Source organism: Daucus carota, chromosome 8 (assembly GCF_001625215.2).
Source record: "Daucus carota subsp. sativus chromosome 8, DH1 v3.0, whole genome shotgun sequence".
Lineage (NCBI taxonomy): Eukaryota > Viridiplantae > Streptophyta > Magnoliopsida > Apiales > Apiaceae > Daucus > Daucus carota.
The window spans coordinates 25855089-25879329 of record NC_030388.2 but is presented as its reverse complement, the minus strand read 5'-3'; the positions used below and the strand labels follow the sequence as shown (position 1 = coordinate 25879329).

The 24241-nt window shown below is 30.6% G+C and overlaps 3 protein-coding genes across 4 annotated transcripts; 1 reads left to right on the top strand and 2 right to left on the bottom strand.

The window, feature by feature from the left end:
- Positions 1-9439: 9439 nt before the first annotated feature.
- On the top strand, positions 9440-10209 carry LOC108198802 (ethylene-responsive transcription factor 1B). The gene has a single exon (XM_017366579.2). The coding sequence runs from the start codon at positions 9543-9545 to the stop codon at positions 10176-10178; it is 636 nt and encodes a 211-aa protein (XP_017222068.1). The 5' UTR covers positions 9440-9542; the 3' UTR covers positions 10179-10209.
- A 4921-nt stretch (positions 10210-15130) lies between these two features.
- Positions 15131-16423, bottom strand: LOC108197755 (repetitive proline-rich cell wall protein). 2 transcript variants are annotated; one of them, XM_064083447.1, is made up of 2 exons: positions 16249-16423; positions 15131-16185 (listed from the first exon to the last, which is right to left on the bottom strand). In XM_064083447.1, the coding sequence occupies exons 1-2, from the start codon at positions 16421-16423 to the stop codon at positions 15398-15400; spliced, it is 963 nt and encodes a 320-aa protein (XP_063939517.1). In that variant the 3' UTR covers positions 15131-15397. The 2 variants fall into 2 exon arrangements, with proteins under 2 accessions (XP_063939517.1, XP_063939516.1); XM_064083446.1 differs by having other exon boundaries at positions 15131-16423.
- A 2140-nt stretch (positions 16424-18563) lies between these two features.
- LOC108198432 (proline-rich 33 kDa extensin-related protein-like) lies at positions 18564-18941 on the bottom strand. Its single transcript, XM_017366187.1, has one exon. The coding sequence runs from the start codon at positions 18939-18941 to the stop codon at positions 18564-18566; it is 378 nt and encodes a 125-aa protein (XP_017221676.1).
- Positions 18942-24241: the final 5300 nt, after the last annotated feature.

Sequence of the window (24241 nt, the reverse complement as noted above, 5' to 3'; positions counted from 1 at the left end):
TAACGAATTTTAATTAAAACATTACACATAACAATCATGTGCAAATTTTTGCACACAATTCTTTACCCCCAGCACGGGTTTTCGTTAAATTTTTTATCGGAGAGCATGCTGCATGCGGGTGATCGAGTATTGACCCAATTATTGAAGCTCGAGGATACTTTTGCTCAAGCCCAATGGACTAATTAAACGGAGTATCTCAAATCTGAAATGCAACTGTGCGACCCGATTGCATGATAAAATGAATAATTTAATACCAGCAGCTTAAATATTAACATGTCCGAGTTAGGTCTCATTTGATAACGGGTGAACGGAACAATGTTAACTGGACGAGTCTTTCTTCTTTGGTTAATAACGTTTGATTACTCATTTTGATTACTGAACGACACAAAATCTTTCTTAACGAGTCACTCCAAAATTTTTAACTGAACCCGTCCAGATACTCTTGTCGGTGGAATTTCTGCTTTTATTTATAAAAATTTACTTCATGCAAGATAAGCACCCATTCTAATTGTATATTATATTAAATTCACATTTTATGTAATTTTAATAATATTATATACGTAACTCTATTTTACATAACTTATTAAATAGAATTTTTTTAGAAACACTAAATTATTATATAAAAAAAGATTAAATACCTAATTAAATTACAAATATATATACATATATACATGTGAATGCTACTTATGATTAAAAAAATAATTAATTGTTGCATGAATTTTATCATGCAAATATTATTATAAATAAATGTGAGATAATTGATAAAAATAAAAAATAATTTATCTTAAAATAATATAATCATGAAATTAGTTTATTACAATTTTTTATCTTAAATAGGATTAATTTAATAATGTTCTATATAATAAAAATAAATAAATAATTTAAGTTTTAGAAAAATATAAATATTGTTGTTCAGATATTTTGACTTTATTTTATCAAATGACCCTACTCTCTGACATCCAGATTTATAATTCATTCAGAAATTTTAACCATTCAGAATAATTTGTCCAGATTTAACAAATGACCCCTTAGTTTAATACAACAATCTTTGTTCTTGTTTTTTTTAAATAATTCCGGATATTCTTTTATTTTTTTTTGAAAGGCAAGTTTCATAAATATAAGAAAACCACCCATGTAATGATAATGCCGGATATATGTAATGTAATACTGTAATTGTGGTGTTTAAGTGAGTTTTACAAGCGCCAACACGGTCTCGAGTATGATCACAAGTTTTGTGAAATATTCACTGCAAGATAATATAAATTGTAAAATGTGAAACACACGATAATTTAAATATTAGTGTTATGTTTCTCAAATTTTATTTTATTTTTTTAAATCGTGATAAATAAATAGCTGATTTTAGCTGGGTGTTTTATTTAAATACAGACGATTTTATTATTATTGATTTGAGTGTAACCAATCAAACATTGCAAATCAAGTTCTGGAAGGAAAATGAATATAATTTGTAAGACACCTAATATTTCCCATTAGGAAAACAAATTATGTAAATATAAATAACTCAGTTGAGTGCATAGATTGAGTTCGATGAAAAGCACTCTTTTATTAGAAAAGTTGAAAATTATGAAAATGTTTAGCCAAGCATTTTTCAAGTTTCTGACTTTTAAGTCAAAAATATTTTATTATACCGAAATATATCGGAAAATGATAATATTTTAATGAGAATATATAGCGAAATATATGTGATAACATTTGAAGCTACAAATAGTGTTTTTGTGAGCTTCCTTTCTCTGAAAACTGTTTCCAAGTGAAAAACTTCAATAGAAAAGTTGTTACGAATGTCTGCATAACACCAAATCTCCGGTTTAGACATCAAAACATCCAGCTAGGTGATAGTTTTTTCATGAGACTTCTCAGCACAGTCGGCTATTTAATGGACTAGAACGACTGTATAACCAAGCAACTTTTTTTTTTCTTGTTTATTTTGCTGATAAAAGATTTTAATATTATCTCGCATTTGTGATCGTACGTGTTATTTGTTTCTTGGCAACCTAGACTCATGTTTATTTGGTTTCATAGCAAGACAAGAAGCTCCTCAAACTCGATCACTTGTATCTGAATTTTTTCACTCAGTGACCTCCCATCATTAGTAAAAGTAGATGAAGATGATGATAGCTGATAATGACAATTGGACAGCTGAATATTTATACTCATTCGGAAATTTTGTGATAGCACAATGACCTCTTAAACTAAACGCAGCTTCCTAGCAGTCTCAAATGTTCTGAGCCACAGTTGCTGTCCATTTTGAGACAAATCTCGAATTTCTGCCGTGTACTTCCTTCGTGGTCGTCGTCCAACACCACGATGTCAGACTTTTGGTTTTTTTCCATTTTCTGTAGCTATTTTCATCAATCATACTCGAACGTCACCTCAGTTTGGTTCATCATTAATGAATTTAGTTAAGAGGCCGTTTGGAAACCTGCATTTTATTTCAAACGATGGATTTAAATGACAGGATTTGAGTTTTCATTTCAAATTCTCAAATTTATACTAATATTTGAACGTGTGGATTTCAAATGAAATCCAAATCTAAATTCTCAAACAGCTTATTTAATCAAATCAAGTAATTCAAATGAAATCCCGATTCCCAAACAGGCTATGAAATCGGAACACCAAACTATGTTTTTGTTTGGATTGGCAGTTTTATATCAAGGAATGAGAACCACAATTCTACTTGGAGGATAAATCATTCTCTACATTCCGCTTGACAATACTAATTCTTATACCTCTCATTCTCATTTTTCAATTCTCAATCCTGATTTTTGTTACCAGTCACGATCTAAACACCAACTAAAATACAGAATGATGAACTACTAAAGTTCCATCTGTCCCTCTCTTCACCAAAAAAAAGTTCTATCAGTCCTATCCCAACAAAAAATTCTCGACTCTTATGAAATTTTCCACGCACGAGACTCGCAAAGAATGTTCAACTCAGTAGTCACTTTTGCTGGAAGAAATTGCCAGTTAGCATGATTTCTTTATTCTTTGTGATAGAGCATCTTTCGATCAGATACTCGTATCACACCGATCACGATGTATTACCCCAAGTCCCCAACATCGATTAGACTGGCATAGGAATATGTTTTACCTGTTTATTTTGTCACACTCCATCAAAATAAATAGTGCGACAAAGATAATTTATGTGAGCTAAAAATGTCGTCCCGAGGTGACACTTGTGTGTTAAGATCACACGAAGTGCAAGAGTTTAGAGCACAATATCATCTTAAAACAGAATTTTTTTTATAAAAAATTCAGCAGCAAATTATCAAAAGACAGTATTTTTATTCTTAGCCTGTACACTGTACTTGAGTGCAAATTTATAATCTGCATATATCCGTATCCTTGGAATTGGAAATTTAAGCACTTGATTTGCTAAATTTAACAATAAATGCTTAATTGTGGACGCCTATCCGAGCAGATGTATTTCGAGACCTCTTATATAACATGCAATTTTATGCTGAGATCTCTTATACAACATAAATTTTCAGTAATCATGATTATAACATATATATGTATTAATTATAATATTTTTTTAACATCTATGATAATTAATCGTGTAAAAATTCATTTCGACCACCTAGCTAAAAAAATTTGTTGAAGAGATAAATAGTTATTTTAAACTCGATATTTATCAAATGATCACAAAACTGTATATATGGTGCATAAAACGTCTAAACACATGTACGCTCTTGGACTAGGACTCAAAATACAATGTGCCATTTTTGATTGCCTCCTTAGATTCCCATCCACCTCGTTGATGAAGAAACTAGGGTTTAACGTGATGAAGTTTTACATATTTAAATACTAATCCGACCAGTTCTTTTACACTTGCATTTTAAAATTTATTAAAAATAAAATTTTATAATATAAAAATTATTATATCTATTATTTTTCTTATTATAATTACTCTATATATTAAATATCAGTCCTACGTATGAATCATTTTTCTTTCTTTTTTGATAATTATTATATATATGTATAAAAATTTCTGATTCCCTCGGAGCCCGTTGGCCCCATAAGTTTCGACACGTTCGAAGCATGTAACTTTCTGTTGTTTAGAGCAGGGGTGAGCAAGAATCCGAATAAATCCGAAACCGAAATCGAAACCGCTAAAAATCGCTTAAAACCGAACCGTATAAAACCGAACCTAAAATTTACAAACCGAACCCGAAACTGAATATTCAGTTCCGGTTATAGCTAGAAACCGATCCGAAAAAAACCGAACCGATCCGATTTTTAAAATATTATATCTATATAATATATATATTATATATATAGTATTTATAATTTATATAAAAAATTTAGATTTTAAATTTATGTATGAATCTTATTCTTAGCCTGATTTACAGTTGATTTGGTGAAGCACAGCAGAAGCCATCCTCTATTCACTAAGTTTGTGGGATTCTATGAATTCTGGTTCCTTTATGCTTAAACTTGTATGAAAGTGTAAAATTCACTGCAGGAAAACGATAAAAGAGACCTGCAAAAACTTAACACCAGTGAAATCTGATTTTGGCTTTAGTTTTAGTTGTTCATGTATAACAATTTATTCTTTTTTTTTCATGCGGTTTTTTAACTGAAACCGAACCGATAAAAAACGAATCCGAAGTTTTGAAACCGAAACCAAAACCGACAATGAGGTTGCGGTTGAGGTTTTTGATTTTTAAAATCGCGGGCATGCGATTCCGATTGCGATTTTTTCCAAAAACCGCACCGAAATCGAATCCGCTCTCCCCTAATTTAGAGTCGTGGTCTTGACCACCACGTGGTGAACTCATCTTTGACCCACGAAGAAAGGGGTATATACAGATTATGCTCCCGTGTGTCCCGATCATTTCTTTATAATTTTTTAAGTTGTTCTGTTCAATTTTTTGATTTTGAAACGCATCAAAAATAGTTAATGAGTCTTATTATCTTCCCATTTTCTTTTTTTCTCACTATTTTTACTTCACTATCTCCATTTTATACATTAAAAATCAATACATTCTATTTTTCTTTCATTTTCCCACTACTTTATACATAATTTTTTAATTTCTATGCACAAGCCAAACTTAAAGATTTGACCGGAATGGGGTGTGTAATTTAACATTCTCGTATTTGTTAATTCAGGGTGATCATATTCTGATCTACGGTGATCATATCCTTTGTGATTAGGGGCTGTCTAACCTGTGCCCTCAGGGCACAGGTTCTGATCTGAATGAATTTTAAGCATTTATTATATCTAATTTTTTTGTATATAATGCATCGTTATTGTAACAATACATTAATTACTAACAAGGTAATTGAAATATTCACATTTATCAAGTAACTTTTAATTATTTATGTGTTGTATTATAATTTTAATTATTATATATTTTTTAATAATATTAAAATTATTATAAATATCAATTTGGTTGATTTTAGTTAGATGACTTATTTTAATTAGAAAATTAGTGTATATGCAGAGGGGCCTCATTATTATTTGTAGGAGGAAATCAACTAAAAGTTGTCATATAAAATTTGATAAAAAATTTATTCTATATTCTATGACATTTTTTAGAATTAAAATAAAAGTTTTGTACAAAAATAAAATTTTAAAAGATAAAACAAAAATGAATATACAATTAATATCAATAAAGCGTTATAAAGATACACTGATACTCTTATATATTTAATGACTGTAACTGTCGCTTATCACATTTTGTGATTAATGCATGATGAGTGCACTAATTGTGATATAGAAGTTTCGTGAAGGATCATTTTATTGATTGAGTTTGAAATAAATATTTCATTTGTCATACTCTATATAATAGAATTGCTCCCTTTGTTCACTTTACTTTTCACATGTATTTTAAGATTGTTGTAAAATATAATTTAATAATATATTTTTTTCAAATAAACATTTGACATTTAAATAGTTATTCAATTTTTTCACAAAATTGTTATGAGATTATATTTTATAACATTTCTAAAACACGGACAAATAATGAACTTAAAACAACATATCAGGACAAAGGGAGTAAGTTCCATGAAGATCAACATTTTCATAATTATATTCATCTTGATTGTTTTTGCGGTTTTGTTCATTCCTCCGTGAGCATACAGTCTACGGGTGTACCGCTTAGATTTACATAAATATAAATAATTGAATGTTGATTACCAAAATTTGCGAATTAGATTAATAATTTGAAATAATATGATTGAAGTAATGAGAATTATAAATATTTTTTTCAATCATTCCCGAATTCAATTCACATATAAATTTTATTTCAGACAAGTGAACGCGGTATCTTATTATATTTTATTGAATTGTAAATTTACCCGGATCATGTCAATGAATTGTTGGACGCAAGCAAGATTCGATTTTGACTGTGTATTCATGATTTGGAAAGAGTAACAAATCATAAAATAAATTTTCAAGGGACCAGACCAGGCAAAATTTATGTTAGTGGATCCCCGCATAACCTCAAAATATTCCACTTCCTTCCTTGGAGAGGAATGAAGAAGATGACGTATTCGGTGATTCAACCAAGGAAGTCAAAGACAAAGCAGAGACGTCTTGGTTATCCATTAATTTGCACAAAAACAAAGAAGACATAAATACAAGTTGTCTAGAAGAAAACAGGGAGCACTGCATCTTTGAACAAGAATACATGGAGTGACTTTAATTTTTGCCTACTGATTAATGATTTTGACAGTAATTTTTTATTTTCGTTATTCAACATTTTGTTTTGGCTAAATTTCGTCATTCAACATTGAAGACACAAATACACCAAAATTTTCAGACATATGATATGAATTTTAAGTAAATGTTGATTCTAATTATAGAGTATAATTTATTCATGGTTTTTATTTTTCTAAAATAAATATATCTGTAACCAATACCCTGTAGAAAACCATCAATAACCAAACACAATACAATATGTTAATATGAAATAAATTAAATATAAAATACGTTAACATGAAACAAATTAGAAATAAAGAACGCATAAACAATTTTCTTCTAAACTTTATTATTAATACAATTTTGTAACTTTTTTTTCCTCTATAGATCCGACACAATTTTAAAACAAAATATTGATCTAATAGTCCATCGGTTTTCGAAATTTCCAATATTAACATCTTGAATTCTAGAAGCTGATACAGTATCTATTTATGCAGATTCTATCATGTCATGCTCGTCTTCCTATTAATGGCATTGTGTGTTGATCCGTCGTCCCATTAACTTATTAAGGCGAGGATAATGGTAATTATAAGTGTTTATTTGGTTATTAATTAATAGGAAGTTAATTTTTATGTAATTTGAATTCATTAGGGAATGTTTAATTGATAAATACACTAGGTTTTATATTATTATTAATCAAATATATGAGAGATTCCTTGTATTTATGAAAATATATTTATAATTAATCGATAACCCGTTATTAGAAATAATTTTGAAAGTTGTACATTTTTCTTCGAACAATCATAAGAATAATTGAAGTAATGAAAATGACAAATAGTTTCTTATATTAAAGAAATTAAAGAAATGTTGCGCCCTTTCAAAGATACCAGCAACCCTTGTGGACCAGAACAACTGAATAAGCAGTGGTCACTCTCCTACCGCTAAAGTTTATACGAATACTACTACTATAACTGCAGGACGTCAGTACGACCATTCTAGAACTTTATATTCAATGAATGTCATGCATTATTTTTCTATTTTTCTTTAGTGAAATATAGAATTTACATAAAATTATTATACGAACATGTAATCCATTAGTATATAGTGATGATAGTTATTACAATAATGTATGTAAACTACAAATATATATATATATATATATTTACTTTTATTAAATTTATTGAGAAGATATAAGATAAAATTAACAAGTGGTAATCTAACATAATGATAGTGGTAGAAGTTATATATTGCATTTTAACATTTTCCCGTCGAGAGTGAATCAGAAATATCCATTTTTGAATTATAAATTTGTTTCCATGTTGATAATAATTATAAAAATATTAAGAGTTGCAAGAAATCAAACTGAGTCTTTTTCGAGCATAAACCGCTAAAAAAATATATATCATATTTCAACTTTACTATCCTCTCTGAAATTAGTGTTTTAAGAGTCTGACTCAAAAACTAGCGCTTCTCCTTTCTTCACCTTCACCTATTAAGACTTAAGAGCATTTCCAATGGTGTTTCTAAATCATTCCTTAAACAATAATATAAAATGTGGCTTGTAATGAGTTAGTACATTGAATAACGTGTGAGCTCCAATGCTATTTTTCATAGTTGCTCTTAACTCATATTTTTATTATTATTTGAGAGAAAAGTTGGAGAGAGAAGTGAATAGAAATAAAAGGAAGTGATTTTCTTATTCAATGAAAATAAGTTAGGAGCATCTAGATACTCTTTAAAAGAAAGGAAAGAGATGAAACTCTTAAATTTTTAAGAGCTATTAGGAGCCCATTGGAGCTCTAATTTTTCATATCCTCCTAAATTTTAGAGTTAAGAGCTTGTTTGAGGAGTCCATTGGAGTTGCTACCCCTTTCACTCTCCCATAATAGTTTTTTGTTTTCTAATAAAACCGAGATCAACTTTTTTTGGATGAATCTTTGTCGAGTGCTTTGTTATCAAAATTGTTATTCGTGCCATTTTTTTGGGATGCCAATGATTTGTCAATGAATCATATTAGTTTTTTTTTTTTTGCCATGGAATCATATTAGTTTTAGTTTGACCAGATTTGAGTTCATGATATTTTATTCTGATATAAACCGATCTCGGGTATTTGAGGTCAGATCTCAACGGAATATGATTCAATATCATATTTTTTATTTTTTAACCGCGTAATTTATGTTCCACCAAATATGATATAATAACATTAAATATCATTATTATTTCAGTTATTCAAATATTTTTTTTAGCCTAAATAAACATAATATTATAAAATATAATAATTTTAAATTAAAACTTATGATTTTATGTAGGTAGATCATATTCAGGTAGGACCATATTATGAAATATGAGAACTAATGTGATCACATATAGGAGTGCTCATATTGGGTCATCTGACTTAATTTTTCCGTCAGATTTAGATCATCTTTAAAATAAATATGAGATTTTATCATATTTTGAGCCGAATATAAATCGAGACACAAGATAGTTCGAGACACCAGATAGTTTGTATTGATTAACTCACTGGGCAAACTTTTAAAAGAAGAATCACACGAGAGAAATTATAAGGCGGTTGAAAAAGAAATCAATGCATGTTCAATTGTTCATCTTGTTGACAAATCCAATCGAGGTACATATTTCACCCGACTCGTGCGTGCATTTTTCTCGTTTTTGACCATCTCCCCATCTCATCCATTCATTTTTTTTTTTTCCAATTTACTGTTTTCAACCCATTCAAAGTCCATCATCTTATTAGTCCATTAATGCATTTAATATCCATTTTAAACCACCTCACTCCTATATATTCATAGCAGCCACAAGAAACATGAACAAATCTAATAACTACTTCTTAGTTCTTACAATCAAATATTCCCAACAAATCTAAATGGATGCATCACTTCTCCATCTTTCGAATTCTAGTTACTCCCCCGAATCCTCGTTCGGATCCCCGGAAAATTCCAACAATTATCTTCCGTTCAACATAAACGATTCGGAAGAAATGCTTCTGTACAAAGTCCTGTCACAAGCAGAACAGGAAAAATCATCACTAATTAACGACGAAGCTAGCTCAACACGCGAGAAAACTTTGGTACAAAATAAACAAAAATCTTACAGAGGTGTCCGAAGAAGGCCTTGGGGAAAATTCGCAGCAGAAATAAGAGATTCGACGAGAAATGGAGTGAGGGTTTGGCTTGGCACATTTGACAGTGCAGAGCAAGCTGCTTTGGCCTATGATCAAGCTGCATTTTCGGTGCGTGGTTCGGGTGCAATTCTGAATTTTCCAGTGGAGAGAGTTCGAGAATCTTTGCGCGACATGAAGCAGAGTTGCGAGGAGGGTTGTTCACCAGTGGTGGCCTTGAAGAAGAAGCATTCGATGAGGAGAAGAAATTTGAACAGGACGAGTAGTAAGACCAACTTAGGGGAAGTGAAAATGTTAGATAATGTTGTGTTTGAGGACTTGGGTGCTGAGTATTTGGAAGAGCTTTTGAATTTAACTGATGATTCGAGTACTGCTAGGTGAAGATTAATGCATTTCATTTCATCTCGTTTTATTTTCTGATTTTATATGTTATTGGTCTGATGTTTGTTTTTTAACAAAATTATTTCATTAAGATAAATCATCGTACATAATAGTCTCCAATAACATACGTGGAGGAAACGTAAATAACTGAAAACAGCTAATTAAACATATGTGGAGGAAACGTAAATAACTGAAAGCAGCTAATTAAACAAGAATATATTGCCGGTTTATGAATAATCTTGTTTGCTTGTTTTTGAACATATATTAGCGAAAAATATCCTTGTTTGCTTGTTTTTGAACATACATTACCGAAAAATGAAGGTACTCTTGTAAGTAATTCAAGTAGTCCTCAACTACACGATCAATCTCTAGCACACTGGTTATTCGATTTTGCAGAGCTTGAACTGTTAATTAACAACGAGTCCGTCTCAACACAAACAAACTGGAGACCTTTTCCTGCAGCCTATTGCAATGCTTCAAGCACACACCTCGTTTCGGCATCCAGAACCAAATCAATGTGTTTCAGCCGAACTACCTTTCCTTCTATAAACATTATTGGTCCGATGTCTTGTACACCGATTACGATCTACCATCTTATTACAGATTTTATCTGAATTCTGTGTTCAGGAATTGTAGTTACAATCAGGGCCGGCTCTACCTTAAAGCAAACTAAGCAGTTGCTTAGGGCCCCCAAACCAAAAAGGGCCCCAAAAATTTAAAATCCCTTTATATATATGTATACACAAATATTAATATTTGTTTTAATAAAAAATTTATTGAAAACAAAATTTTATCAAACAATTCTAATTTCTTTAATACATTTAATTAATAATATAAAATGACTTATTATTTAAAAATTAGAATAATTAAATTATTTATCATTTAATTGAAATATTTTTGAAATATAAATTATTTTATCATGTTTCTATAAATAAAATTTATCATATTTATATAAATATTTGTTCAAAAAAATTAAAATATATATCACGGATAATTGTGATGAAAATATTATACCATTTATCAATATATTTCATGTACAAAATGTATAGAATCAAATACAAAAAATAATAGTAACAGACGTAAAAGAAGTCTAAAGACAAGTATGTGTCATAAATAATTTTGCTAGTTAAATGTAATATCAAGTTTATTAAAGTAAATGTTAATTATCAATATTAAAATTACTTAGTTTTTTTTTCTTTGTTTATATAAATGATAAAATATTAAGAATAAAAAATTACTCTTTCAATTTGTCTTTTTAGCTTTCACTGTGTGCATCAGTTCATATGTAAGATACTAAACAGTTGTAATCCTTTTTGGTACCTTTCTCATCTTCATCATTCAACATCCAACATTGAGGTAAGGATTTTATAATAATAAATTTATATTACACCAAAAAAATTATATATAAATATGTATGGGCCTCATTTTCAGATTTTGCTTAGGGCCCCAAATTTGATTGAGCCGGCCCTGGTTACAATGCATCCTATCTTGTCTGCTTTAGTGTTCTGTTAACCAATCCTGTAAATTTTTGTCATGAACAAACTATGAGAAACTGGAGGAAGAAGAAAACTGGTCTGAGTATTGGTAGAATCCTTTTTCAAAATCCGTCCCCATTTACATGTTTTTTTCCAAATGTGTAAATCATATTATTTTTTGATAAATATGACTTATATGTTAGAATATAAGATCCTGAAAAGGGCCATTCTCTAACACCTTGAGGTTTTAGAGTAACTGGTTTCTTGACATGGTATCAGAACCAGGTTGGCGGAGGACTCGGGTTCGATCCCTGCCACCCCCAATATTCTCACAATTTATAGTGGCACGAATGGCAAATTAATGCTCCAAAGATGAGCGCCCGTGATCCACTCTTCGACCCATAAATGGGCTCTCGAGTGAGGGGGAATGTTAGAATATAAGATCCTGGAAAGGGCCATTCTCTAACACCTTGAGGTTTTAGAGTAACTGGTTCCTTGACATTATAGCCTTATATGTTGTCAGAAATGGTGAGCCAAAGTCGAACCAAGACTTGGGACGACAGGAATAAGTTCTTCACCATTGAGCTATCCAACCCTGCTCAAATGCGTAAATCATATAAATAAAAAGAGGGGATGTATTGTTTGAATTATACTTCCTCCGTCTATTTTTAGTTGTCTTATTTCTATTTTTGTTGGTCAAATTGACTAACTTTTGACCAAAGATTATAAGTCATTCTTTCATTATTTTAAAAAACTGAAAATTACGGGGCCGTTTGGCTGAGCTTAAAAGAAGTGACTTATTGCTTAAAGTAAAGAATTGGATTAGAAGTGAGAAATTGGTTTGAACTTATAAGCTACCAAAAGTGTTTGGATACTGTGAATTTAAGTTTTTTAAGTGTTTAACTTATAAGTTGGTACTAGTTTGGCAATTTTGAAGTCATTTTCAATTAGAAATCGAAAGAAGCAGAAGTTGAGTCCAAAAAAAAGGTAGGAAACCTAACTTTTTTCTGAGCTTCTTTTCGTTTAATTAAGCACTTCCTCACGTTTGCCAAATGCACAAGTAATAAGTGGAAATAGACTTTTGGACTTTTAAGCTCATAAACCATGCTCCCAAACACCCACTACATCTTAAAGTAGATTATAAGTTATTTCCGGTGAATTTTTTTTTTTACCTTTCCAATCGATAAAATATTAATAAGTTTCAATCAAATTTTTATCAATTTAACCGGCACAACCAAATGTAACAACTAAAAAGGGTGGAGGGAGTATTAATTTGACCGACAGTAAATTTAATGAGAATAGAGAAGTGATGTATGTTGAATGTTTCGTATGCGGACGATGTATTGGGTCGCGATACGACTCAGATACATTGGGGGTTTTGAATTTGACCAAGCGGAAGCACCTATGACTAGTTTGTCGCTTATCATGCTGCATGGGTTTATATAAACTGAAAAGTCCTTCAATATTCTAGTCGATCTTTTACTTTACCATATTATTATGGGTTTGTCTAGTGTGTGCCCATGGGCACACATTATACATTAAAATTGATGGTTTTGGTGGATTTTGATTGGTGGACTTGATGTAAATGTAGGGGGGCCATTCTTATTTATGATTAGATGACCAATAAAAATGCTCCAAACTCATAGGAGTTAGGGCTTATTGTGTGTCCATGGGCACACCATAGAAAAACCGTATTATTATTGGTTTTTCTAGTGTGTGTCTATGGGCTCACAATAAACACAAAATTTGATACTTTTTCTATGTTTTGATTGACTTATATTTTTTTAATAATAATGATAGCCCCTGCATTCACACCAACCACACCACACTAGACAAACCCTATTTTTATTGCTCCATCAATTTATCCACTTCCAATTTAAATATAAACACGACCTTTGCGCAAACACCACCCACAACACAAACGATAATTATCACATTTGGCTTTGTGCCGGTCAAATTAACCAAAATTTGACTGAAATTTAATTAATTGATAAAATAGAAAAAAAATATGTTATCAGAAATAATTTTTAATCTATTTTAATATGTAGTTTTCAAAGAAAAGGTGACTTATATTTTTTGGTCAAAAATTAATCAATTTGATCAATAAAATAAAAATATGACAACTAAAAAAGGTGAAGGGGGAATACTCAAACCCATCATCTGCCCTGTATATAAAGCCAAAATTTTCTTCAATAAAAAACACTATAACTTACAAAACCACCAAATCCATCATGGGTATCATATACTCCCTCCCTCCCGGTAGATTGTATACATTTGGTTTGGACATGGAGACCAAGAAAAAATGTAAAAAGTGAGTAAAGTGAGATGAAAAGTGAGTAAAGTGGTAGGACCCATTTATATTTAATGATAGATTTGAGATAGTGGAGGAAAATAGTGGATGTAATAGTGTTTATATTATTATAGAATGGAGATAGTGGAAGAAAGAAGTGGGTGTAATAATGTTTTATATTATTAAAAGTTACTATATTTAGAATGTATAGAAATGATGGGACGTCCCAAAAAGGAAACTGTATAAAATTGATTGGGACAGAGGGAGTACCGACCAACATAAACATGTGAACAATAATTAATCAGCAAAATACAATAAAAGCATAATTTCTTACCGCTTCTAAGCAAGCTACAACTCAAATCGACTTTATTGATGATCAAAGTACAGCATCATCAAAGGACAACCATTATACTAATCAATTTCATCAAAAATGCTGCAACACTCTAAAATTTTCTCGTTTAACCCAAATTTCTATTGTCATTTTGGGCTTCTAAATTAGATTAGGCTCAATGTAAATTCTTAACCCATCGTGAAAGTAAGGCTTCTAGAAATTGAAGTATTGGGCTTGTACGTTGATCTCTTACACTTATTCGAAACTCAGCCAGTTCAATTCTTTCAAAGTCACGTTCGAGAATCCCCTTCCACTCCGCTCCTCATTTGCAACATCTTTTTAATACCTTTTATAATTCCAACCCAAATTATAACGAAGTCATCTGATCTCAACAAATACTATTATAATTTCAATATTAATCTATTAAACATGTAGCATAATTCAAATAATTTGCCTAAAATCCTATAGATGCATTTTTACAATTTGCTCTCGAGGCTTAAGTTTGAAATCCTATAAGAATCATACATAAAATATAACACTTCAAGTAAATATATAATAAATTTATTTAAAAAAATCACTCGCCGGCATCTCTTTTAATTCACTATATTAATTCTAATAATTTTCCATTTAAAATCTCTCGCAAAATATTTATGATGTCACAAAATTAGTTATAATAAATCTGATTTTATTCTTTACTTTTTATTATATACAAGTACTAATTTAAATTGGTACGTGAACTATTTTATAAATATGTAGATATATCTATATATCTATATATATTATCACTTATAATGATTATTTAAAATTTTAATTTGTTTAATACTTATTAGATTATAGTGTGAAAATTTGAATATAATTGAACAAAATGCACACATGTGTCATACAGATTACAAGAAGTTACTCAACGAACAACACACTCATAATTTAAAACATGCAAAAAAAAAATGCATTGAGCTATTGCTCATCTTACAAGCATTCTCAATACAGACGATGATTGATACTGGTTATATGAAGCTAAAGTTCATTAAGCAGCAACTCTCTTATTTCAGACCAAACATTACTAGTAACTCATTAGGGATACATTATGCAACTTGATCATGCAAGCTCTTGCACTGGTACCTCTCTATGGGTGATGAACTGGTGGCTTGTGAAATGGTGGTTTGTGATGTCCTTCTGGCTTCACTCCCTCGGGATTAACTGTGCCCTCTATTTGCTGTCTAGGTAGAGTTTTACGCGCATTTCCTGCCAGGAAAGCTACAGGTGGTTTGTGTACTGGGGGCTTGTAAGAAGGTGGTTTGTGGTGTTCTTGTAGTTCAGGAACATGTGGGGGCTTGTGAGATGGAGGTTTGTGAAGTTCTTCAGTTTCATAATTAATTGAAGGGGGTTTGTGTACTGGTGGCTTGTGAAATGGCGGTTTGTGAAGTTCTTCAGTATCAACTGTTGGTGGTTTGTGTACTGGGGGCTTGTGGAATGGTGGTTTGTGAAGTTCTTCGGGATCAACTGATGGTGGTTTGTGTACTGGGGGCTTGTGGAATGGTGGCTTGTGAAGTTCTTCGGTATCAACTGTTGGTGGTTTGTGTACTGGGGGCTTGTGGAATGGTGGTTTGTGAAGTTCTTCGATATCAACTGTTGGTGGTTTGTGTACTGGGGGCTTGTGGAATGGTGGTTTGTGAAGTTCTTCAGTTTCATAATTAACTGACGGGGGTTTGTGCACTGGTGGCTTGTGAAATGGTGGTTTGTGAAGTTCTTCGGTATCAACTGTTGGTGGTTTGTGCACTGGGGGCTTGTGGAATGGTGGTTTGTGAAGTTCTTCTGTTTCATAATTAACTGACGGAGGTTTGTGAACTGGTGGCTTGTGAAATGGTGGTTTGTGAAGTTCTTCAGTATCATAAACCGGGGGTTTATGCACTGGTGGCTTGTGAAATGGTGGTTTGTGAAGTTCTTCTGTATCATAAACCGGGGGTTTATGCACAGGTGGCTTGTGAAATGGTGGTTTATGATGTCCTTCTAGCTCATAAACGGGTGGCTTGTGAAATGATGGTGGTTTGTGAACCGGTTGTGGTTTCTCATGAATCGGCAATTTTAGCTCAGCCAGGCAAGAAGTGGCAAGAGCCACCACCCCAATGAAGAGTAGTAGTTTAAGAGACATTGCTCTGTGTTGCTGCTTAATGTTGTAACTTCTGAGTGATACTGCATGGGTTTTTATAGGAGTGTGGGATCACTACCTGACAAATACTTTTTCTTGTTTTGCTTATACAATTGCAGTGTTTGTAATGATTTTCAACAAGAGTTGCAGTATTTTATAAGGTGATTAGACAAGTGTTGAACGATATTATGGACCTTAAGACATTCTTTTACTAAAAGTATGAGGAAAGTAGAAAATTTGAAATGTGAATGCATGCTTAAAATCGGAAAGAATAGTGATCCAGAGTGAAGTTGGATTAGTGGAGCACTAAGTATAATTAAGTACTTAAATTGATCTGATTGAGATTACGTTTTGTGATTGCAGATACACCACCAACCCACTCTCACTAATTTTTACTTCATCTTAATTAGAGCATGTGCCTAAAGATGTTTCTTTTAGCTAGTTTGTTGAGACAGAAAATAAACAGACAAGCTTAGTTAATTTTCCCTCGTCCCTCGACCAGAGATTTGTTACGAGATTACAAGCTTGTTTACAGAAAATTTCAGTAATAATAATTACTATAGTAATGAAAATAGAAAGTAGTTTTATTGAGAATCAGAGACTGACTCGTGTAAATAATATAGGTAAAATATGAGGGTGGTAATTTACTACTGGATGTGAGCAGAATCTGAAACATGATTAGTAAATCTGTTATCTTCACACACTTGTCTCCTCCTATGTAAAATTTAATATCCATGAATCTATCAAGTGGATTTAGTGTTGAAGTCACAAATCAAAATGATTGATACGTCATGTGCATGCATGGGAATCATGTAATAAAGTATACTACTGATATTTCAATATCTTGATATGTATATGCACCAAGTTGGCCACTGGGACTACTGCAGGTGCTTAAACTGCCTAACAAAGTTCCACTAATACTTTGAAATCTTGATTTTTGTATTAGTAATCTTTTGTATGCATGGATGAGTGGTCATCTATGTCGACCGAAATTATATGTACACTCTGTTTTCTGTATTCTAAGAAATATGTGTATTTTTCGGCACTCATAAACTAGTAGGTTCAAGGAGTAAAGAGGCATTTTGGTTCGGATGTTGCAAATAAATCTAGTTTGGTTCAGTTAAGAGTAATTAAACCTAATCAGAGTCCACAGGCGATTTCTTCTCCAAGAATACTAGGCCAAATATGTAATTGGAGTCTGAATTCTGCAAGAAAGATTTCATAACTGGGATTCAGAAAGTGATTTTTGCTCTAAAAAGCCTAAACCGAATCAAAGACTAAGACAATGCATTCCTATATAAACATCTAATTATACTGACAATTCAGAGCTAGCTTGATTCCCAAATACAACAACTTCAGATACATGGACACTTGAAAGGGCAGATTTAGTCCATGAGCAAGGTGAGTTATTAAAGCCCAGTTTATGGGACACAATGACAATGAATTCACAAGCTTCTATAAATGTTACTCTCTCTGTCAGGATATAATAGTCATTTGACTTTTTTTCACGTACCTTTAAGAGCTTTGACCGCACACTTATAAATATTATTTTTAAAATTTTCTTTTTAGAATAAAAGTTTGATACTACTAATATTTTTATTCACAAAAATGGATTTTGAAAATAATATTTATAAGTATGCGGTCAAAACTCTTAAAAGTATTTGAAAAAAAGTCGTGAAAAAAAGTAAAGAGTCTATTATATCCTAACGGAGGGAGTATTAAATATTGATGTGTGCGCATAGTTGTTTGAAAGAGCACCATCTTCTTTGACAAGCTTCGCATACAAGAAGGTTTGAGTTGTAGTTTTTTGTTATTCATGATGAACTAAGGTCACATTCTGAGATACATATACAGTAGAGCAGATGGTTTTATTGACAAGTACAAGAGTGTGTATAATCTATTTTATAGGCAAATAAAAGAAAGAACTAATATGTAATTTAGACTCAAACGTCTAGAATACTTGATATATAGGACTTATTCTTTGGTCACTAGGACGTGATACTAGCGACCTTAGGAGCGTTGATCCACAAAGGAGAATGTTTTGGCTGATAATAACATATGGATTCAGAAACTTTGATTTCTAGCAAACTAGTTGCATAGCATGGCGGATCGGATGGTTGAATTTAATGTAGTGTAGGTTTGTCTAGTTTCCTGTTTTCTCTGCTGGAAGGTGTCCAGGGTGGTGAAAATAGGCTGTCAATGCTTCTTGAGTAGACGGTGGTGGTGGTGCACGCGGTTTATCACCAGGATACACGGGAGCTTTAGCAGCAGGACTTGGCCTGTTATTCCAGACTGGTTTTGTCTTAAACGTTTCTGAAGGTTGTGGAATGACTGGGACTGGTGGTGTGTGGAAAAGCAGATTGGATTTTGGTGGTGGCTTGTGAACTAACTGTCCGTACTCTGGTGATAATGGATTGTGCTCTGGTGAGGGTTTGTGATTTGGATAGCGAATAGCAAGGGAAGGGGAATTGAGAACCAATGCTCCGAAAATGAGGAGTAAGTTCAAGTAGACGAGAGACATTTTTTTGTATCTTAGGATGGATGGAATGTAGGATGGCTTTTTATAGGAGTTCTTGATCATCACTACAGGACTTGAATAGATGCAAGTCTACATTGTTGAACGTTAGTTTTTCTTTCACATGTAGAGGTCTGGATTTTAACAAAAGATCTGTCTTTATTGGTTGACATTGATGAATGCTTGAGGATGTCTTGGTGTACATCACAGTTGAGATATTGGACTCTAAGACTTACTATCTAGTTGTAAACCATTTGGAAAATAAGAGAGAATAGGAAGTCATCGACTCTGCCAACGCAAGAATTGAAGACCACACCTTACAAGTCGTTGATGAAGTCTCTTAACTCGTTTTTGAAAGGATATCACCATAAGAGGGGACGACTTGTAGCAATTCTGTTACAGGGGGTGTTTCCAGGTCGGACCAGCCAATAAGTAGAATGATATTGGCTCTGTTTTGAAGTTAGAGATTTGGGGCAAAATTAGAGGTTTGAGGTGAGTTAGAGGTTTGACCACTAGAATCCGCTAATACAAGTGTTTGGTAGTTAGCGGATTGAAATAGAGGTTTGGACTCAAAAAGCTAATTTTGAAAAAGCTACTTTGATTTTTGGGTTAGAGGTTTTGGTTTGGGTTAGAAAAAGCTAATCAATCAGCTATTAACCAAACAGTTTTACGAGAAACAACTAATTTAATCCGCTAGTCAAAGCATCTATTTCAATCCACTAGTCAAAACATCTAATTTAATCCGCTAACAGCTAACCGCTAACAGCTAAAATATTTGCAGCCTGGTGATCATACAATTTTCGGACTATAAGCTCTTATTTTATCTCACCTTGCTGCATATTCTTCTCAATAGTTTTTTGATTTGTTTTAGCTATTAGATGTTACCTCTTATAGGTTAAATAACTCAAAGTACATCAGATTGAATGTTATCACAGGCAAAATGTGTTTCAATGCTTTAGAGCAAATTTATTGTTAAATATATTTGTATGATTTAACCACTTAAGAGGATTGGAGTTCTCATTCCCTAGCACCAAATAACTAATCCAAACAACTATGCATGGGATTAAGGTTCCGATTCCCGTTAACCGGGCCCATTAACCATGAAACAAACACCCCCTTAGTGATTCATGTAATCTGTGTCACTTCCAATAACAATTCATATATTTGTTCCCTTATTACTACTAGTATTTAGGCCCGCTACGCATGGGAAATCGATGATTTTTTTGTTTATTAATATTATTGAAATATATAATAATCTAACTATTAATATAATTTGGTATATTAAGGTGTTCATATTTATAAAGGAAATTCATGTTTTTTCGAAGAAAAATCATTGGTTGGTGTTTTTTTTTAAAATATATTATATACTATCGTTTTTGCTATTACAAATTCCAAAAAAAATAATATAAATTCTTGATTCTTCTCTTAGGCCCAAATAATTTAAACAATTTATTATGAAATGTTACTTGCACCTGACATAATGTGGATCCTTAGGCGCAGATAATTTTATTGGGTTATTTTCAAAGCAATTTGCGAAATTTCCCGTTCCATCGAACATACATATTAGAAATACATACATATTAATGTTAAGTTACTGAATTTAAATGATATAGAAGTATCATCGAAATTTAGTTTAAACGTTATGACTTCTGCATTTATGTTTGTATTCTTTCAAAACCTCTATATTTAGTAATCTTTTTATTTTCAAAATAAATGTTTGAAACTTGAGGAAAAAACTTACTGGCGTGGAACTATAGTTTTGAAAGTATAAATAAAATATTTCAACATTTCCCTAAAAGTAGTCGTTCTTTGAAACAATTTAGTATATCAATAAATTTGTTGTATATTCTAATTATTATATTTGTTAGAAGTACCTTTCAACGTAATTAAGTTATTTTAAATTATGAAATACATATTATGTTATCGATAATGTATATTTTGTAACTTGCAAAATTAGATGTTGACATATATTTATTTATATATACCGAAGAAGTTGTAAAAAGAAGAAGAAAAAGAAGAATGGAATATATGTTTGAATAGTGATAAGTTAGTAAGCGTAAGATTTGATTTTTCATTTTTCATGCATGTTTACTGTGATACTGTCAAGTCTATTTACATGTCAAGTCTATGGTGCTGTGCAATATTCTTCCCCCAACATTTTTTAATGTGACGGTTGTTCTTCTCTGCATTGAAGACATATTTATAATTATATATATTGTGTATTAATTGAATATTTAATTCTTTTCATTTATGAAATTTTGTTTGTCAAAATTAAATGTCTATACTATTTGGCTGTACTATGAAATATTGCAATTTTTTTTCTAAATTCTCAATTGTTAGGCCCAAATAGTTAAAATAAATTTCTTATGCAAAGTTACATTGATCTGTCAATTTGTGGATTTTCAGGCCCAAAACATTGTTGAAGATTGAGTTGTATAATTGGTTGTTTTATTTTCGAAATATATTATAGAATATATTTTGTATTATTACATTTATTTGAAAAGCTTAAATGATTACAGGTGGCAATGTTAATTTATGTTATGAAATCCATAAAATGAAATACCAACAAAATATTATAAATGCTTAATTCTTAGGCCCAAATAAATTACACAATTTATTATGAAATGTTTCTTTCATCTGCCAAATTGTGGATCCTTAGGCTCTTAGGCCCAAATAAGTCTAATGGGTTGTTTCATTTTGTCAAGGGCTTCTGATTCAGATAGGTATTCTTCCTTCTAAACAGTGGTCTAGATTCAAGATTCAGTGTGAGAATCATTCCCGAACATTAGTATTTATGCCCGCTACGCATGGAAATCGATGATTTTTTTATTTTGATAATATTATTGAAGTATATAATAATCTAATTATTAAGATAATTTTTATTTTAAGGTGTTCATATTCATAACAAAAATTCAACTTTTGTCCAAAAAAAATATTTTTTTTGGCAACATATTTATCGATCATACTTATTAAAAACTAAATCATAAGTGCTTGTTGTTGTTTTTTTAGATATATATTATATAATATAGTTTTTACTATTACAATTTTTTTTAGAACCTGAAATGATTGTAGGTCGCAATGTCAATTTTTTTTATGAAATCCAAAAAAGGAAATACCAAAAAAATATTATAAATTCTTTATCCTTAAGCCCAAATAAATTAAACAATTTGTTATGAAATGTTACTTTGATTAGACACACTATAAATCCTTAGGTCCAAATAAATATGTTGGGTTATTTTCAAAACAAATTGTGAAAGTTCCTGTTCCATTGAACATACTCATTAGAAATTCCCGTTCCATCGAACACACATATTAAAAAGGAGATCATAAGTTTTTGTTGTATTATTTTTGCTAATACATTATATAATATTGTTTTAACTATTACATTTTTTTTTCAAAACTATAATAATATCCAATTATGATATGTAAACATTATCTTCTAACTGAAATACATTATTTTTTTCAAATATAAGAAACTATTCAATGTAAACATTTTCTTTTCGATAAAAGATTTATTGGCATGGCCGTTAATCTTTAGTGATAAGCATTTTCTTTTAGGATAATCGCAATGGCCACATTATATCTATTATATCTAATTATGATATGTAGACATTATATTCTTACTGAAATACATTATATTTTTCAAATATAAGAAACTATTCAATATAAATATTTTCTTTTCAATAAAAGATTTCTGGCCATGCCTCGATATTTAGTGATAAGCATTTTCTTTTAAGATAATTTCAATGGCCTCATTATATCTATTATATCTAATTATGATATGTAAACATTATTTTCTGACTGAAAAATATTATATTTTTCAAATATAAAAAACTACTCAATATAAATATCTTCTTTTCGATAAAAGATTTCCCGGCATGGCCTAACGGCCACGACTCGATCTTTAATGATAATAAATTCAAATATCATCACTATTCTATAAAAACAATAGTATAAAATTATCAAATTTATTTATATTATCAAAATAACGGGTGTTATTATTTAATTTCTCATAAATTAAATCTTAGTTTTTGCTTGTAATTAATATCTCGCATATAAGTAATAAGCATTTTCTTTTAATATAATCCTAATGGACCCATTATATATAATTATGATATGTAAACATTATATTCTGACTGAAATACATTATATATTTCAAATATAAGAAACTATTCAATATAAATATTTTCTTTTCGATAAAAGATTTCTCGGCATGGCCTGACGGCCATGCCTCGATCTTTAATGACAATAAATTCAAATATCATCATTATTCTATAAAAATAATAGCATAAAATTCTTAAATTTATTTATATTATTAAAATAACTGATTTTATTATTTAATTTCTCATAAATTGAATCTTAGTTTTTGTTTGTGATTAATATCTCGCATATAAGTAATAAGCATTTTATTTTAAGATAATCTCAATGGATCAATTATATCTAATTATGATATGTAAACATGATCTTATGACTCGAATATATTATATTTTTTAAAATAAAAAGCTATTCAATATAAATATTTTATTTTCGATAAAAATTTCTCGGCATGGCCTGGCGGCCATACCTCGATCTTTAATGATAATACACATGGTTAATGATTTTTATTTTATTTTACGCATGGTTAATGATTTTTATTTTAAATAAATTTTGTATATTTATAAAATTCATTCATTTTTTTAAACTTAAAATTCAATCATTTAAAATATATTTATAAATAATGTATGTCATTTTTGTCGACGGGCACATGAATCATAGTTAGACCTTATAAATGATCTTCTATGTGTATTTACGATAATGTAATCTTGAGAAAAAAATTATAAATTTATATTTTAAAGTGTGCGTCTCATTTGCCTAAATTAAAATATACAATTACAGTTACAAATACTTCTTAGAAAGTGTAAAACAATTGTTTTGAAATTCTTTCTCTTTTTGAATGTTATATTGGTCACGTCTGAGAAGTAGAAAATCCCAAGTTTTTTTAAAGATTTATATTTATTTAGAATTTTGATTTTACGAAAATATATTAGATCCACTTTAAATATAATATATAATACTTTATTATTATAAAAATTATTGATTATAACTGGAAGACAAATTTTGTTTATAATTTATCAGGCTAATTGAGTCATGTCTGGATGGACCTCAATTAAAATTGGAAGCTTGAGTACTTTGTATCAAAGTCGATCATTAGACCAAAACTTTTATCCAGTGATGATAAATGTAAAAGATATATTGATTACCCCGAGGAATCAATCAGAAGCTAAGTGCGAGAAATTAATAATTCAAAGTTCAGAAGACAATTTTGA

Coding starts and splice junctions, on each gene's coding strand:
- LOC108198802 (XM_017366579.2), top strand. CDS start 9,543: ATGGATGCATCACTTCTCCATCTTTCGAATTCTAGTTACTCCCCCGAA.
- LOC108197755 (XM_064083446.1), bottom strand. CDS start 16,423: ATGTCTCTTAAACTACTACTCTTCATTGGGGTGGTGGCTCTTGCCACT.
- LOC108198432 (XM_017366187.1), bottom strand. CDS start 18,941: ATGTCTCTCGTCTACTTGAACTTACTCCTCATTTTCGGAGCATTGGTT.